An 18,788-nucleotide genomic window follows, 5' to 3' on the forward strand; every position below is an offset into this window, starting at 1 on the left:
TATCTATACCATTTTTCTAGATTCCACTGCATTAATATACGATATTTGTTTTTCTGACTTACTTCACTCTGTATGACAGTCTCTAGGTCCATCCACATCTCTACAGATGATCCAATTTCGTTCCTTTTTATGGCTGAGTAATAGTTCATTGTATGTATGTACCACATCTTCTTTATCCATTCCTCTGTTGATAGGTATTTAGGTTGCTTCCATGTCCTGGCTATTGTAAATAGTGCTGCAGTGAACACTTGGGTACATGTATCTTTTTGAATTATGGTTTTTTCTGGGTATACGCCCAGGAGTTGGATTGCTGGATCATATGGTAGTTCTATTTTTAGTTTTTTAAGGAACCTCCATATTGTTCTCCATAGTAGCTGTACCAATTTACTTTCCCACTAACTATGTAGGAGGATTCCCTTTTCTCCACACCCTCTCCAGCATTTATTGTTTGTAGATTTTTTGATGATGGCTATTCTGACCGGTGTGAGGTGATACCTCATTGTAGTTTTGACTTGCACTTCTCTGTTAATTAGTGATGTTGAGCATCTTTTCACGTGCTTCTTGGCCATCTGTATGTCTTCTTTGGAGAAATGTCTCTTTAGATCTTCTGCACATTTTTTGATTGGGTTGTTTGTTTTTTTGACACTGAGCTACATGAGCTGTTTATGTAATTTGGAGATTCAACCCTTGTTGGTCACTTCGTTTGCAAATATTTTCTCCCATTGTGTGGGTTGTCTTTTTTCATTTTGTTTATGCTTTCCTTTGCTGTGTGTCCATGCTGGTTTTTTTAAATTTTTATTTTATTGATGTAGCAGCATGTCACAGGCAGTTTCCCGTATCTTTAAATGCTCCTTTAATATATTTTATAAAGTCAGGGCTATCAATCATTTCTTTCTATGCCTTCCTCCTTTCTTTGCTTTTATGCTTGGAAATGTCTTCCTCACTTGGAAATCAAATGAATATTTCCCAGAGTTACTTTCTACATATTCTATGAATAAAGACTCTGGTCAAATTTGTCCCAGCAATGTAGAATTATTTGAGGGAAAAATTAAGTGCTATACATAATTCTGGGCCAGCTAGCACCAGCCATGGCTTGACATACTCAATCCTGGAGACTGACATTTTAAAACTCTCAAAAGTGAACAAAGCCCAAATTACCTCAATCAGTTGGTGATGATTCTGAGAAACGAAGCAAATGCCATTCCATCAGCATTGGCAACAAAGAATTAAGTGGCCTTTCCACAATTAAAAAAATAAAACAATGAAAAATAAAAAGATGTTAAAAATGGGCTGCTGTTGAAAATTGCTTGCCTACCCCACTATCAATATGACTCCCCCCTGGACTTCCCTGGTGGCGCAGTGGTTAAGAATCCGCCGGTCAATGCAGGGGACACGGGTTCAAGCCCTGGTCCAGGAAGATCCCAAGTGCTGCAGAGCAGTGAAGCCCGTGTGCCACAACTACTGAGCCTGCGCTCTAGAGCCCACGAGACACAACTACTGAGCCCACGTGCCACAACTACTGAGCCCACGTGCCACAACAACTGAAGCCTGCGCACCTAGAGCCCGTGCTCTGCAACAAAGAGAAGCCACCGCAATGCAAAGCCCGTGCACCGCAACGAAGAGTAGACCCCGCTTGCTGCAACTAGAGAAAGTCCGTGCGTGGCAACAAAGACCCAATGCAGCCACAAATTAATTAATTAATTAATTTTTAAAAATTCCAAGCTTATAAGAAAAAAAAATGACCCCCCGAACTTGTGCCAGAACTGCAGTGGTGAACTGTTGCAATCTTCTACCCCTTTCCTGTCTCTTATCGGATTAAGTAATATAGTCAAGAAAAGTATTTGAAAACAATTCTGTTATGGTTGGCAAAATCACTGGAATTTATTCTTGGATGTCTGTTGCCCAGATTAAGCCTGTGAATCAGGTATTCGGTCATTTGGCTGCTTACTGAGTCTCTTTAACCTCTCATCAGAGAGTATTTGATTCTTTTGGTCCTTGAGAATCAGGGTGCATGAGAGCAGTTTTGTTTTTTTTTTTTTTTGATGGTCCTGTGTCTCTCTCTGCAATATCCACAGTGCCTGGCCTGTTGCGTGGTAGACACTTAGTAATCACTTGTTGATTAAATTCATCATTTAACCTGCTTAATGTAGTGGTGTTGGGTTCTTCCCTTCAGACTAGTGATACTGCCAACATTTTAACCGATACTCCCACAACTTCAATGACACCATTGCTCTCTCGGGCATCTTTGACCCATCCTGCACTTTTGTCCCCATATCAAGCCAGTCATCAATTCCTAAAGACTTCCTTTATTGGTGCTGCCTTCTGTGTTTGTGTCTTATCTCCCCAGTAGAATTGTAGTAAATGAATTGAGAAGAGAGTTAATGTCTTGTAATTACAGTACTTGTACCATTACAGAACTTAGCAAGCTGCCTTCACATAAAAAAGTATTGCTCAATAAGCCTTTGGTTGAATGAATGAATGAAGGAAGGAAGGAATGATTTTTTTCATTTGAACTATATACACCCTTTCTTTACTTTCCATTCCTACATCTACTCTTCCTGTCCACGTGTAGATTCTTGCCCTAAACACTTCTAGTTTGTTGCCCTCACTCTGGGCTCCTCCTTTCTATCATCCATGTATCACTGCCTTTCATTTTTAAACTGACAATGATGCATGCTTTTCATTACATATCAGTATTTTCTCATTTTTCTTTATTGGACCAAACTGTTGGCTTCCGAGGCTAACTATAATTTTTCAGTCAGTCTCATATTGCGTTAGAATCTACTCACACAGACTATAGCCTTTGATCTCACTAATCTACACCATGTTCTCAACATTAGTGTTTTGTCTTTTCTAGAACACTGTTGTATCTCCCTGATCAAATTCTCACTCCTCAGTCAAGGCCTAATGAGACTCACTTCCCCACAGATTTTTCCCAAACCTTGTCTTCTTCCAAAGTCTCATGGATTTCTCCGATTCTTGAATTCCTTCAGCTACTATAGTCAGTATAATTTAATCCCCAAAGGTACACTGTTTTATGTTGTTTACTATTGTTTCCTGCACGTAAATATTCTCAAATAAAATGCAGACTCCTTGAGCGCTGGGACCATGACATACTTCTGCTGACCCCCAGAATGCTGAGGGCTGAAAATGTAGTGACCAACAAGAAATTGTTGGACTGATTAATGTAAATACTTTCCAGGGGAACCCTAGGTAACATTAATTTAAAAAAAATAACAGCTTTATTGGGATATAACTCACATATTCTATAGTTCATCTTTTTAAAGTGTACCATTCAGTGGCTTTTAGTATATTCACAGAGTTATGCAACCATGACCACTATATAAGTTTAGGATATGTTCATCAACTTAGAAAGACATTTCTTATCCTTCAGGTATCAACTCCCTGACCCCTGATTTCCTCCAGCCATAGGCAGCCACTAGTCTACTTTCTGTAAATCAGCCTGTTCTGCACATTGCATGCAAGTGGGACTGTGTAATATATGGTCTTTGGGGACCAGCTTCTTTCAGTTAGCACAGTGCTTTCAAGGTTTATTAACATTGTAGCACGTATCAACACTTTCTTCCTTTTTTAAATTGAGATGTAATTCATTTAAAAGCATACATTTCAGGGCTTCCCTGGTGGCGCAGTGGTTAAGAATCCACCTGCCAATGCAGGGGACGTGGGTTCGAGCCCTGGTTCGGGAAGATCCCACATGCCACAGAGCAACTAAACCTGAGTGCCACAACTACTGAAGCCCATGAGCCTAGAGACTGTGCTCTGCAACAAGAGAAGCCACCGCAATGAGAAGCCTGCGCACTGCAATGAAGAGAAGTCCCTGCTCTCCATAACTAGAGAAAGCCCACGCGCAGCAATAAAGACCCAACGCAACCAAAAATAAATAAATAGATTTATATTTTTAAAAAAGTATACAGTTCAGTGGTGTTTTAGTATATTCATAATGTTGAGCAGTGGTCATCACTATCTAATTCTAGAACTTTTCCATCACCTAAAAAAGAAACATGGTACCTTTTAGAGCCACTCCCAAGTCCCCTCTCCTCTCACCCTCTGGCAACCACTAATCTACCTCCTGTTTCTATAAATTTACCTATTCTGGACATTTCATATAAATGGAAAGATACATTATGTGGTCTTTTGTGTCTGGCATATTTCACTTAACGTGTTTTTCAAGGTTCATCCCTGTTGGAGCTTGTATTGTACTTCATTATGGCTGAATAATATCCCATTGTATGGATATACTGCATTTTGTTTATCCACCAGTTGATGGACATCTGAGTTGCTTCTACTTTTTGGCTGTTATGAAAAATGCTGCTATAAACATTCATGTACACATTTCTGTGTGGATATATGTTTTCATCTCTCTTGCTTATATACACAGGAGTGGAATTTTGGGGTTGCATGGGTAACTCTATGTTTAACTTGTTGAGGAACTGCTAATCTGTTTTTAACCCTATTTTTAACTTGGTAGTTTCCTTTGCTTTGTAATTTAATTTTTAAGTGCATGACTTTTAAGGTTTGTGAGTGTTCCTTAAGTCTCTATCTGCTCTATTTTCTTTGTTCCCTGCCCTCTGTTTGCTCTCGTATTTAAGTCTCTTACTCTTCTGCAAATAATGTCTGTTCACTTTTGCAGAAAGATAACCTCCAAGTTCTGTATATTAACCTGTTTCCTTCTCCTTATTTATCTATTCTAGTTTTCTTTCTTTGATGAATTAATTTAGTGTCTATATCATCCCTCTTGGCCCATGACAAATTTAAGAAAACTTTATTACCAAAAGGTAGTGTTTCTTAAAGCGCCTTTTGGTTTCATGGTGAAGGGGCATCTCCAGTACACGTTTTGATAGTGAGTCTACCAAGTTGTTCCCCCCTACGTCCCCCTCCCCCAAACCCCCCAACGTACTATAAATGTAACATTAACGATGGTTTGCTAACTTGCTACAAAGAAGCATTGAAAAAGAGAAGGATTCTGCAGTCCAGGCGCACCTCCATTGGTTTCCTTTATTTTGCTTACAAGATAGAATTGTAAAATGAATACTAGGAAAAAAAGAGGTGGCAAGTATTGAAATCAAAAGTGACAGCTCTATATTTTTCAACATAATTAAATGATTTTCAGTTTAAAAGATAGAAGCCCACAATCGGGTTGTGTATTTTGTGTTTTAAAAATGTCTACCAGCCAGTAGTTATATGTTGAGTTAATGAATACAACTATCACATGTTGAGATAATGAATTCATTTGAGCAGTTTTCAAAATAACAAAATAATCAAGTCCATCTCACCAGTCAGTTAAGCCAGGTAGTTTGCTCTGTGTCACTGTTTTCTAAGCTTTGTGTGTCCAAGACACTCATGGACTCATCCTCTAAACTGGAGTGGGGAGCATCCCAGGGCCTGGCATGGGAGAGTCAAGCTGGTTGAAGAAGAGAGGGACATACAGAGCCAGAGTCACAGGCTGATGCTTCTGGTTTCCATGGTGCAGTGAGTGAGTCAGGGTCAGTTGATAAGGATTATACACAGCAGAGAGGAGAGAGCAGGGATGAAATTTCCCTTGATGCTCTAGGCAGAAAATAGCACCTGGTTCCAAAGAGAATGAAACCCACGTGTATGGAGACCTGGTTATTCTTCTTACAATACATTTTAAATGTTAAGATAAATGTAGATTTGCGTGTAATTATAAGAATTAATACGGAGAAATCCCTTGTACCCTTGACCCACTTTCCCCCAATGGTAATATTTTACAAAAGTATAGTATGATATAACGATCAGGGTACTGGAATTGATGCAGTCAAGATACAGAACCTCTCCATCGCTACAAAGACCCCTCATGATGCCCTTTTATAGCCACATCCACATTCCTTAACCCCCAGCAAACCACTAATCTGTTCTCCATTTCTATACAGTTGACCCTTGAACAATGTGTGGGTTGGGTTGCTGACCGTCCCAAAGCAGTTGGAAATCCATGTATAACTTTACAGTTGGCCCTCCATAGCTACTGTTTCACATCCCGGGATTCAACCAACTGAGGATCATGTAGTACTGTAGTATGTATTTATTGAGAAAAATCTGTGTATAAGTAGACCCCTGCAGTTCAAACCCATGTTGTTTAAGAGTCAACTGTAATTTTAACACCTCAAGAATATTATATAAATGAAATCATACAGTATCTATTTGGGATTGGTTTTTCATTGTAAAATTCTCTGGAGATTCATTCACATTGTGTGTTTCCATAGTTCGTTCTTTTTTTTTTTTTGGTGAGTAGTTTTCCATGGTATGCATGTTCTAGTTTGTTTAACCCTTTGCCCATTGAAGGATATCTGGTTTGTTTCCAGTTTTTGGTTGTTATAGATAAAGCTGCTATAAACATTCGTGTACAGATTTTTGAGCAAACATAAGTTTTAATTTCTCTGGGATAAATGCTGAGAGTGCAATTATTGGGTTATATGATAGTGGCATGTCGTCTTTTAAAAGAAAACGTTAACTGTTTTCAGCAGTATCTCCATTGTTTTACATTCCCACCAGCAGTGTGTGAGCAATCCAGTTTTTCCCCATCCTCCCCAGCATTGGCTGGTGAGACAGTCTCTCCCCCTTTCCCGCGCGCGCGCGCGCATATGTGTGTGTGTGTGTGTGTGTGTGTGTGTGTGTGATTTTAGCCATTCTGACAAGTGTCTAGTGATAGCTCATTGTGGTTTGAATTTGAATTGCCCAAATGGCATCTTTTTGTGTGCTTTTTTTTTTTTTTTGCCATCTGTATACTCTTTTTGGTGAAATGTCTCTTTATGTGTTTTGCCCATTTTCTAATTGGATTGCTTGCCTTTTTATTGTTAAGTTTTGAGTTTATATATCCAAATATGAATCCTTTCTCAGATATCTGGCAAAGTTTGTAGCCTGTCTTTTTCTTCTTAACAGGGCCTTTCACACAGCAAAGTTTAAAATTTTTATTTTATTATGTTTGATAATGTCCAATTTACCAACTTTTCCTTTTGTGAAGTCTAAGGACTTTTTGCCTAGCTTTAGATACTGAAGACTTTTTCCTATTCTAAAAGTTTTGTAATTTTACATTTAAGTCCGTGATCCATTTTGAGTTAATTTTTGTATAAGCAATGAGACTTGGGTTGAAATACATTTATTTGCCTATGGAAGTCCACTTGCTCCAGCACCATTTGTTGAAAAGTATGTCTTTCCTTCACTGAATTGCTTTTGCACCTTTGTCGAAAATCACTTGGGCATATTTGTGTAGGTCTATTTCTGGGTCTTCTGTTCCATTTGTCTCTATCCCTTCACCAGTACCACATACTTTTGATGACCAATGATATAATAAGTCTTGAAGTTGGGTAGAATGATTCTTTTACAAAATAGTTTTAGCTCTTCTAGTTCCTTTGCCTTTCCATATAAATTTTAGAATAATTTTACCTATATCTACAAAAAGTCTTGCTGGAATTTTTATAGGAATTATGTTAAACATATATCAATTTGGGGAGAATTGACATTTTTCTGTATTGAGTCTTCCAATCCATGAATATGGTATATCTCTCTGTATATTTAGATTTTGCTTGATTTTTTTGATCAGTGTTTCATAGTTTTTAGCATATAAGTCCTATACTTGTTTTGTTAGATTTACTCCTAAGTATTTCATTTTACAAGTAATTATAAATGGTATTATATTTTTAATTTCAGCATCCACATGTTCATTGCTAGTATATAGAAATACAGTTGACTTTTGTATGTTTATTTTCTGTCCTGTGATCTTGCTGAACTCACTAGTTCTATTTCCCTGTAGAGTCCTTGGGATTTTCTGTGTAGACAATCATGTCACTGACAAATAGGAAAATTTTATTTATTCCTTTCTGATCTGTATGTCTTTTATTTCCTCTTCTTCTATGGACTAGAACTTTCAGCACTATGTTAATTTAAGAGTGGTGAGAGTGGACATCCTTACCTTGTTCCTGATCTTAGGAGGAAGCATTTGGTCATTTACCAGTAGGTGTAATGTTTGCTGTAGGATTTTCATAGATGTTCTTTATAAAATTGAGGAAGTTCCCATCTATTCCTGTTTTTCTGGGAGTTTTTATCATGAATGTCGAATTTTGTCAAGGTCTTTTTCTGTATTGATTGATGAGATTATGTAGACTTATCTGTTCTTCAGTTTGTTAATATGGTAGATTACATTGGTTGAATTTCAAATATTAAAACAGGCTTGGATCCTTGCAATAAACCCCACTTGGTCATGGTGTAGAATTATTTTTTAGATTACTAAATTCTATTTGCTAATATTCTGTTAAGGATCCCTGAATCTATTTTCTAGTTTTGTTTCCTATTGTTTTTGTCTGATTTTTGTATTAGGGTAATACTAGCTTTATAAATGAATTGAAACTATTCTCTCCTTTTCTAATGTCTGAGATTGTGTAGAATTGGTCTCAATTCTTCTTTAAACATTTGGTAGTATTCTTCAGTAAAACCATCTGGGTCTGGAGATTTCTTTCTTTCCTCTTTTTGAATTTTAAAATTATGAATTCAGTGTCCTTAACGGTAATAGGCATATTCAAATTATTTCATAATGGATGAGTTGTAATAATTTGTGTTTTTCAATTTACTGGTACATTTTGCCTATGCCATCAAATTTATATGTGTAGGGTCATACATAGTATTCCCTTATTGTCCTTTTGGTATCTGCAGGGTTTGTAGTGACATCTTTTTCACTCCTAACATTGGTAATTTGTATCTTCTTTTTTCTTTGTCTCTCTTGCTAGAACTTTGTTAATTTCATTGATCTTTTCAAGAACCAGCTCCTTGTTTCACTGATTTTCTGTAATGATTTTCTGTTTTCAATTTCATTGATTTTTGCTCTTATCCATATTACTTCCTTCTGCTTGCTTTGGCTTTATTTTCTATTCTTTTTCTAGGTTCTTGAGGTGAGAGCTTTGATTATTGTTTTGAGAATTTCCCTCTTTTCTAATGTATGCTTTTAGTGCTATAAATTTCCCTCTTAGCATTGTTTTAGCTGTGTCCCACAAATTTTGATATGTTGTATTTTCATTTTCATTCAGTTCAATGTATTTTTAAAATTTCCCTTGAGATTTTATCTTTGACCCATGGATAATTCAGAAGCATCTTAATTTCCAAGTGTTTGGAGGTTTTCCTGTTATCTTTCTGCCATCAATTTCTAGTTTGATTTCATTGTGGTCAGAAAACACAGTCTGTCTGATTTCATTTCCTTTAAATTTGTTGAGGTTTGTATTTTGGTCCATGTTATGATATATCTTGGTGTTATATATATATATATCTTGGTGTATGTTCCGTAGGCACTTGAAAAGAATGTGTATTCTGCTGTTGTTGGGTTGGATGATCCATAAATATGACTTAGATCCTGTTGGTTGATAGTGTTGTTGGGTTTTTTCATATCCTTGTTGACTCCTTTCTAATGATTCTCTTTGGTTATTTTAAAATATGAACTTGCTGATACTACTACCACTACTGAGTTGATTTAATTAACTGCTTATTATACGCCAAGCACTCTGTTAAGTCCTTTACAAGAATTATATAATTTAATCCTCCCAATAAACCAGTGTGTCACATATTATTAATACTGAAGTTCAGAGAGGTTAAACGACTTGCCCACCAAGGTCATATAGCTAGTAAATGGCAGAGCTGGCATTCCAACCCAGGGCTGTCTGACTACTAAATGTGTGCATGTAACCTCTGTGCAATCTGCTGTTCTATCAGGATTTAGGACTCGATGAGTTTTCTTCCAGTTCACATTTGAGTAAGGATGCAAACATTATAGTGGTGGCTGTGGGACAAGTCCCACCAAGGTATGGTTGGCAGCCTCCCCAGTGATTCCCACTTCTTGGCATTCATGCTCTTGTGTAATGCCCTCCCCTTGAATACAGTCTGGACCTAATGACTCACTTCTAATGGACAGAATATGGCAAAAGTGATGGGGGGATGTCACTTCTGAAATTAGGTTACAAAGAGACTGTGGTTTCCATCTTGGGCCTGTTCACGCTCTCTCCCTCTCATCTGCTCTGACGGCAGCCAGGTACTGGGTTGTGAGCTGTCCTATGGCGATGCCCACGTGGCAAGGAACTGATGTCTCTGGCTTACAGCCCTGGGGGACATGAGGCTGCCAGCAGCCACATGAGTGAGCTCAGAAACAGATCCCCCATACAAGCCTTGAGATGGCCAAAGCTCCAGCTGACACCTTGACTGTGCCTTGTGAGAGACCCTTAGCCAGAGGCACCCAGCTAAGCTGTGCTTAGATTGCTGACCCACAGAAACTATCAAGTAATAGATGTTTGTTGTTTTAAGCTGTTGAATTTGGGGGAAAACACCAAGAGAGAGAGAAAACAAAGGAAAGAAGCCAAAATTTTGGCTTCTGACACCATCCCCTTCTTTGGGGGTTGAAATTCCAGGGAAATCAAGAGATGGTAGAAACCACTGCCAGATTGGAGTAAAACACGTAAGAAAAGGGAACCTGGGTCCTTGTTCACCACGTGTCTTTCTGAGAGGTCTCATGTGCCAACGAGGGGCAAATGCAGAAGGAGACAATCAGCAGTGTGGTGTGTGTCAGCCAAGAGAGGGCTTGACATAGCCTCTTAGGGTCTCCTGGGAGAAAGAGCCTTGAGATTCCCTGGTGCCCCCAGAGGTGCCATGGAAATTAGAGGAGTTGAGAGCCTGGGAGCCTGTCTTGGGATTTCGGTGGTGGAGGGGAGGTGACCTCTGGAAGGGACACTGCCTGGAGCCCCTCTTGGACCAGACACCCCCTGCCATCTGTGGATGGCAGGATTTAACCAGGGACTTAGTGTATAAGATATGATGCTTCAATGCTGGGCAGACTTAAGGTTACTTAAATCTTTGAAGTCCCCGTTCCCTCTGGCCCCAACACCGCCATTCTATGGGAACAGGGGCTTCAAGCCAAGATGAGAACGTTTCTTACAAGCCTGTGATGCTATCACCAGTCATTGCTATCATGTGGCAGCCCCATTGCTTCCACAAGGACACTGGGACCAGTGACCCGTAGGCCTCCTTTTTTTCCACTTCTGTTGCTTCCCTGACTCAGATGGGAAATGTTCCTGATTAAATGGAGGGGTAAGTGACAGCCATAAACAGCAAGAGTAAGAGAGGTATGGAAAGGGTAGCAGAGGCCCAGAAATAGACTCATCTGTGTGCTTGAAGTTGGCTTGGTGCAGAAGGGAGGAGAAGCCTTTCCTCACTCATCTTTGGTGAAATGGAGCCTATTCTTTTTTAAGTTTTTTTTAATTTTTAAAGAAATTTTTTGGCTGCATTGGGTCTTCATTGCTGTGTGCGGGCTTTCTCTAGTTGCAGTGAGCGGGGGCTACTCTTCGTTGTGGTGCATGGGCTTCTCATTGTGGTGGCTTCTCTTGTTGCAGAGCATGGGCTCTAGGCGCACGGGCTTCAGTAGTTGTGGCATGTGGGCTTAGCTGCTCTGTGGCATGTGGGATCTTCCTGAACCAGCACTCAAACCCATGTCCCCTGCCTTGGCAGGTGGATTCTTAACCACTGCGCCACCAGGGAATTCCCTGGAGCCTAATCTTAATTGATGCTTCTTGCTCTTGCTCCAAAACTACCCTCAACTGATAGTCACCATACATGCCTGTTCCTTTTTCTGTGGTTACACTGTGTCCTCCTCTTCCTTGGAAATTTAGCTTGGGTTCTAGGGCTGCGTGTATGGCTGTATAGATTGTGCACTGCAAAAGTCCAAGTGGTACCATATCCTTAGGAGATGAATTGTAAGTCATCTCCCAGAAATCTTTCCATATCATAACCACTGGATTCTCACACTCCCATTCATTCACAAATAATTGAAGCACTATTAAGTGCCAAGTGTTGTTCTAGGTACTGGGGATTTGGCAATGAAAGATAAATAGGGTTTCTGCCTTTGGCATTAGTATAGGAAGAGAGAGACAATTACCACATGAACAAATAAAGTAAATTTAGGTGTTATAAAGAAGTTGCACATGTGGGGGTGAGGTAAAATGTTTGGGAGATACATTCTTATGTTCTACAATAATACACTGGACCATAGACTACAAACAATAGATGTTCTATTCTTAACCATTTTGCCCCTTTTCCTTTTGAAACTCAAGACAGCAGACAATATGTTGTATGTATACAATGGATATTTAATGCAAGGTGGTAGAGGTAACAGTTTGTTAGCTTTTGCATTTATCCTACCGGGATGAAATGGTATTTTAAGAGAATATGAATTGCTCAATGTGCTGAGTGGGAATAGTTTGAAAATTTTATTATTACATTATAAAATTAAGAATACTTTTGTGGGTTTGGTTGTGGTAGAAGAGGCAGATTTTACAAATTAATACAGTATTGACTTTTTAAAAACTATATTTATTTAGTTTTGCTTGCATTGGGTCTTTGTTGCTGCACGCAGGCTTTCTCTAGTTGCGGAGAGTGGGGGCTACTCTTTGTTGCGGTGCGCGGGCTTCTCGTTGCGGTGGCTTCTCTTGTTGCGGAGCACGGGCTCTAGGTGCGCGGACTTCAGTAGTTGTGGCTCGCAGGCTCAGTAGTTGTGGTTCTCAGGCTCTGGAGCGTAGGCTCAGTAGCTGTGGCGCATGGGCTTAGTTGCTCCGCGGCATGTGGGATCTTCCCAGACCAGGACTTGAACCCGTGTCCCCTGCATTGGCAGGTGGACTCTCAACCACTGCGCCACCAGGGAAGCCCCCCAGTATTGATATTTGTGGGGCATATTTTCTAAGACTAGGAGAGCCTTCAAAATAATAAACCTTACTAGGTCACATAATTTTCCCATAAAACATAGTGAAATATAACTGAAATATTTAAATACCTTTTGTATCCTTAATGGTTTTCTATGAGTAATTTGTAGGGGTTTTTTCTTCTGGCTAAGAACCTTCCTTCCCTTAGACTTCTTCACTGTTATTACCAGTACTAGTCGTTGGCTTTTTTTAGGAGTCTTAAAAAAAAATACTAAGAAGTGGGCTTCCCAGGTGGCACAGTGGTTGAGAGTCCACCTGCCGATGCAGGGGACACGGGTTCGTGCCCCGGTCCAGGAAGATCCCACATGCCACGGAGTGGCTGGGCCCGTGGGCCATGGCCGCTGAGCCTGCACATCTGGAGCCTGTGCTCCACAACGGGAGAGGCCACAGCAGTGAGAGGCCCGCGTACCGCAAAAAAAAAAAAAAAAAAAAAAAACTAAGAAGTAAAGGTTATAAAAAACCATGAAAGTCATTGCATTCTTGACAGTAGAAAAATATCAGAACATATGAAGATGTTCATCCATGAGGTTGGCCCACTCTTGGGATAAGAACCCCCTCAATACACTAGCCTTAGAGGGCTTATGACTTAAATGAAGCCTTCAGAAAATGAGAAATCACCATGAATCATCAACCATTAGAGTCACTGAAAAGTACTGAAACAGAGAATGTTAAATGCACAGATGCTAAAGGTCTTTGGTGTCTAAATCACAGATCCATAGCAGGAGGGCAAAATGCAGTCACTTGCTCATCTCTTTATTGCTGTAGCATACATGAGATCATTTTGACGGAGAAGACAAGAGAATATCACAGAGAAACTGTTCTGGAACACCATAAATTGGATTTGTAGCCTTTTGCTATATATCAGCTACTATGGTTGGTTCCTAATTTGTCACGAATTCATAAATGCTCTGAATCTCAGGTCCTTTCTCTTTAATGAGGGTTGGTAATTCCCACCTCCAAGGGCAGAGCTGAAGATAAACAGAGCCAGGGTTTTGAGAGGCCTTCATAAACATAGAAGAAACCCACAAAATCACAGTGTTACTGTCATTCCATCAGATATCGCTGGCTTCACATTCCCAGTTTTGTTCCTTGAGCAGAATAAAAACACTGGCTAGTGAGAATGGACACTCTGTAAAGGGTTTAACTTACTTCTTTTACAAACCACTGACAAAAGGCAGGACCAATCCATTCTCTTGCATGAATACCGCAGTCTATCCAGACAGCTCTTTTGTAAGCTCGTGATCTTCTGCCCAGCTGAAAACAAGAGTAGTCACAGTAACCAATGCAGGCTTTTATTTTTGGATTGACTGACCAGCATAATTTAATATGGTTTCAGCATAATACTTCACTAGAGTTGGGTTCATTAAGTAACCCATAAAAAAGACAGATTTCCTATCGATTTCAGAAGTCCAGGCTTGTTTATGCAGAAAGAATAAATTTATTGTCTTAATTACGAATCAAAGTAGAAAATACACAAGGAAAATGCAATTGCTTAAATAGGCTTGCTTCTCCATTTTCATATAATATGTGACTTAAGAAGCTAATTTTTTCCCTCCCTCTCCCTCATCCTTGCCCTGTTTCTCTCCACTGCCCTCCCCATGCAGGGAATCAGACGTATTCCCAAGCAATATCTATTAAAGAAATAGCTATGCCTTATATGTAGAGAAAGTCAAATTTTATTACAATACAAAAGGGAAACACAAAATGGTTTGTAGAGTCAAGTGACAGACTTTTCTTTATTATCCTATTATATCAATTTCATTTATAACACAGTTTCTAACCCAGTTATCAGTTGATGGCTTTTGACATTATAGGGGATCTAGTTTTCATTCATTCATTAATTCACTCAACTAATGCTTTAGGAAATCCTTTTTAATGTCAGACACAGTGCTTGGCCTTGGAGATTCAGAGATGAGAAGACAAGGAATTTATACGGTAGTAGGGGAGGGCAGACACACGAGCAATTAATCATTATAATGTGAATAGATGTAAGTTACTTTGGCAACTCGGGGGCTATGTCTCATTTCCCCGTGGAGCAAAAGAGGAGCCCTTGAAGAGTTGAGCAAGACTTGAAGCTTGCCCGGCAGACAAATGGAAGAAGGCATCTCAAGCTTGGAAGAGAATCTGAGCGCACCGTGTTTGAGCAGCTGCTTCTGGGGTATGAGGAAAGAATGGCAGATGAAGCTGGACACAGAGGCAGAAGACACATGAAATTCCTGGATACTAAGTAACGGAGAAAAGGCTTCATCCTGTATTCCATGGGAGGTGTGTGTGTGTAGATGGACGAGAGGGTAGAGGATGGGGACTCACAGGGAAGTTCAGTCCTGAGGCTGCTGTGACTGCAATAGTCCAGGGAGAACAGATCCAGAAACAAGCTAGGGCAATAGCAGTGAGGACAAGAAAAGAGGTTTTGACAAATCCAAAAGTTAGAAGAAAGAATTGTCAGTTCATGTTAGATTTAAATAAGTGATGAGAATAAAGAAGAGGAATTCAGGATGGTTCATGTTTCCTGACTGGAGCACGGCACTGCCATCCTGAGTCTGAGGTGCTTTGGTGAGTATCGAGATGATGATGGCAAGGTGGCAATGAGCTATGAACGTCCACTAAGTACCAGCGAGCAGACTCCACTGAACAGAAAAGTCTGGAATGACTGTTGAAACCATGGGGTGGATGTACCCATCCAGGCAGGGTGGGGAGAGGGAGAGCACAGCTGAGGAGGGAATCCTGGGGCCACCAGCATGTTAGGAAAGAACAAGGGGAGAGGAGCCATTGGAGGAGACCTGAGGGGATGGTCTGAGACGAGAGGAGAACCAAGTAGGGGTCATCACAGATGTTTTAGAAGTGTCGTGAGGGCAAAGGCCAGGGAGTCAAGGTCTGAATGGTTGCTGAGGAAGTAGAGACAGTGGTGCAGGGAAATCTTTTTAGATCTTTGGCAGAGAAGAGATGGCTCAGTGGCTGAAAGAGAACGCAGGCTCAAGGGCTGGGAATGACGTATACCTTCTTACACATTTCTGTAGTTTTGCACTGTTCTTCGTAAGCAGCACCAACTCACAAATAATGTTGGTCATTATTTTTAAAGTGCGTAAATACTGTTTTAGAAACAGTATTCTTTGGAATACTCAATGGCAAAAATTAAATATGGCTCAAAAACCTAAGGGGGGAAATTTTTTCTTAAATTACCAGATGAGGTTAAATATGAGACACGATGAAATGCCATTTCGTTTCTTTTCCCCACAAGTCAAAGCTGAAAACGACGAATGTTTAGTAAATATTTAGTTACTAATTTCTTATTTTTACCTTTAAAACAAAAAGAGATCTTCCCTCGTATGATTTTCCAATAGAGAACATGTGAATGAGGCCTGAATGAGTTTTATTCAAATGATGCATCCAATTCTGAATCTAAAAGCAAGTAAATGAAAACCACATCAGACTCTCACAATCATGGAGCTTTTAGTAAACAAAAGAGAACAAAAAGACAGCAGTGGGTTAGGAACTCAAAGAAGCATATGTGGAGCATAAGATTGAAGGATAAACCAATTTTGTTGTTTTAATTTTCTTCAGGACACAAAATGACATTTTATTTTCTGCTTTTATGAATAGTTGTTTTATGTCTTTATATTGTTCCCCTTTTAAAGCATACCTTCTACTACTCTTTGTCATTAACATCTTAATGGCAGAATTTTACAGAAAACTAATCAATGTGTTCTGGGCCCTTTTTGAGAAATCCAAATTTATTTCCATTTGCCCCCAACATTTAGAGGAAAAGAAAGAAAGCAGATTCAGGAAAACCATCCCAACTATTTGAAAGTGTTTATTAAAGTCCTCTATATTGCAATTTGCCACTGAACAGAAGGTGCTAAGAAAAAGGCATTATCTTTTTGCATTTAAGGTTTATTCTACCCTGCCCCACATTGGAGGGCATACTCTGAATAATTTCCCAAGTAATAGCGATACATTTGCGTTGATCCATTCACACACATTTATCTGTCATCGGGGAAAGTTATATTTGAGATGGATAAAGAAGGCACTTAGAAAGATGGGTGACATTTCTGACTTGAAGCCCAATAAAGGAGTAAGGAAATCACAGAAAAGTGTCCCTCTGTTCCATGATGTGAAAGAGTCTGTTCTAAAAAAAAAAACAAAAAACAGATTTTTCCTTTCTTTCTATCCCTATTTAATCTAATGAGCAGGATACACAAACACACATACATTTACATATCTATATTAATATATTTTTAATTTTTGACTTTTTTTTCTAGTGCACGTTAATAGCAAGTATGTCAAGTTATCTAAATGTCTAATCTTAACTTGACATATCTAATACATCAAGTTATCTAAATCCTTTCCATTGCTGGTAACTTCATGCTTCTAAAAAGTATGTTAAAAACAGGAAATATGTAGAGATAATTTTGAAAGGAAAGTTGTTATCAAGAGAACCAAAAATTCTCTTAAGAATATAACAGGATCTCATTTGTTCTATGACTGGCATTCCTGTGCTCAATTCAGGGGAAGAATGAAAAAATGCATGTACTCATCCATTTAAGTCATTCTGTCAACAGCTATCTATTTGGAAGTCTCTCTTTGCCTGCCCTGCAGATACAGTGGTGAACAAGAAAGCAATGGCTTGCGCACATGGCCCTTTCAGCTTATTAGGAGAGAAAGGCATTAATCAAATAATCATACAATAACATAATTAACAACTATGATAGGTATCACATCCATGTACTATGGGCGCAAGTAGTGCTCCGGGGGTTGAGAGGAGGGAGTTCTGACCCCATCTGGGGTAGCAGAAACAGCTCTCTTCTTGCTTAAACTGAGATTTGAAGAATAACTAGTTGTTGCTCAGATGTACAGTAGTGGCAGTGGGGATGGGTCCTTGTATTTCTCAGATACAGTCAATAACAGCAAGCTAACAGACCCTGAGGTGCCACAAATGAAGCTTGGTTTTGGGGAGGTCTCAAATTTGCACAGGGTATGGGGCAAACATCAAAGTTCACTCTACCCCTCAACCAAACCATTGCCCTCAAAGTCTGGCTAGCTCTACCATCCACGCATTTTTAAATTAGGGTGTTTATAACCGTAATTACAGTCAGCCCTCCACATCTGGGGATGCAGAACCATTGGATACCAAGGGCTGACTGTACTATGCCATTGTACACAAGGGACTTGAGTATCCATGATTTTGGTATCTGTAGGGGGTCCTGGACCCAATGCCCTTTGGATACCAAGGGGCGACGGTATAGCAGCTTTACTGTACTCTCCATTGAACTTCCCCTGTCCATTGTAGGGGTGGGTTGGATAAAGCAGGTGAAATTAAAATTTTGCTGCTACTTATATAGTGTAAAAGGCTTAATGGAAGAGAACTGAGGTGTCTGGGCAATGTAAGAGCTGTACGTATTCTTCATATAGCCTCTGCCTCTGTCCTTATGCTTCTCTCCCAATCCTGAGACTTAAATGATAAAGCTGCACTTGTAAAAAAGCAACAAAAGGTCCTTTGATTACATACTTCTTCTAAGGAGTGATAAACTTCATAATTATATCCAGAGACGGATCTTCGACTTCTCTGGGTTGGCAAACTGCTTCCCTTTTCCAGCACTTTCTGAAGATCTTCCATGAGGATCCTGGATTTGAAATGATAGACATGATGAAAATTAAATGGAAATAATACAAAAATCAGTCAATATCAAAAGAAAATCATGCATCTGTGAAAAGGACAGTGAAGGAAAAAAGGACAGTGAAGACTGACACTTCTAAAAACACCAAATGTTGGGAAGATGTTCTTTTTCAGAAAATAAAAACTGTTAAATAAATGATATAATGAATATAAAATAAAAAAATTATAGGCAGGTGTTCCCAAGTAATGAGCCTAATAATAACTACCATTGATTGAGCAGCTACGAGAACTGAATGATGGCGGGGGAACACATATTTACTGAGCACCTATCAATCAGGTGGCAGGCACTGTGCTGTGTATTTTACACGAGCTTAGTCAATAACCCTATGAGGTTAGACTTCCTTGTTATCTCT

At 39.5% G+C, this 18,788-nt stretch overlaps 1 protein-coding gene across 2 annotated transcripts in view; it reads right to left on the reverse strand.

Annotated features, from left to right (window-relative positions):
* CPA6 (carboxypeptidase A6) overlaps positions 1 to 18,788 on the reverse strand; it is a 266,718-nt gene that overhangs the window by 58,521 nt on the left and 189,409 nt on the right. For both annotated transcript variants that reach the window (XM_033843105.2, XM_033843104.2), the window contains exons 4-6: positions 18,268 to 18,382; positions 16,059 to 16,160; positions 13,911 to 14,015 (exon numbers count right to left, since the gene is read on the reverse strand). In XM_033843105.2, the coding sequence (XP_033698996.1) occupies positions 13,911 to 14,015; positions 16,059 to 16,160; positions 18,268 to 18,382 (322 nt within the window). The remainder of the gene's footprint in view (positions 1 to 13,910; positions 14,016 to 16,058; positions 16,161 to 18,267; positions 18,383 to 18,788) is intronic.

This window comes from Tursiops truncatus, chromosome 17, assembly GCF_011762595.2.
Source record: "Tursiops truncatus isolate mTurTru1 chromosome 17, mTurTru1.mat.Y, whole genome shotgun sequence".
Lineage (NCBI taxonomy): Eukaryota > Metazoa > Chordata > Mammalia > Artiodactyla > Delphinidae > Tursiops > Tursiops truncatus.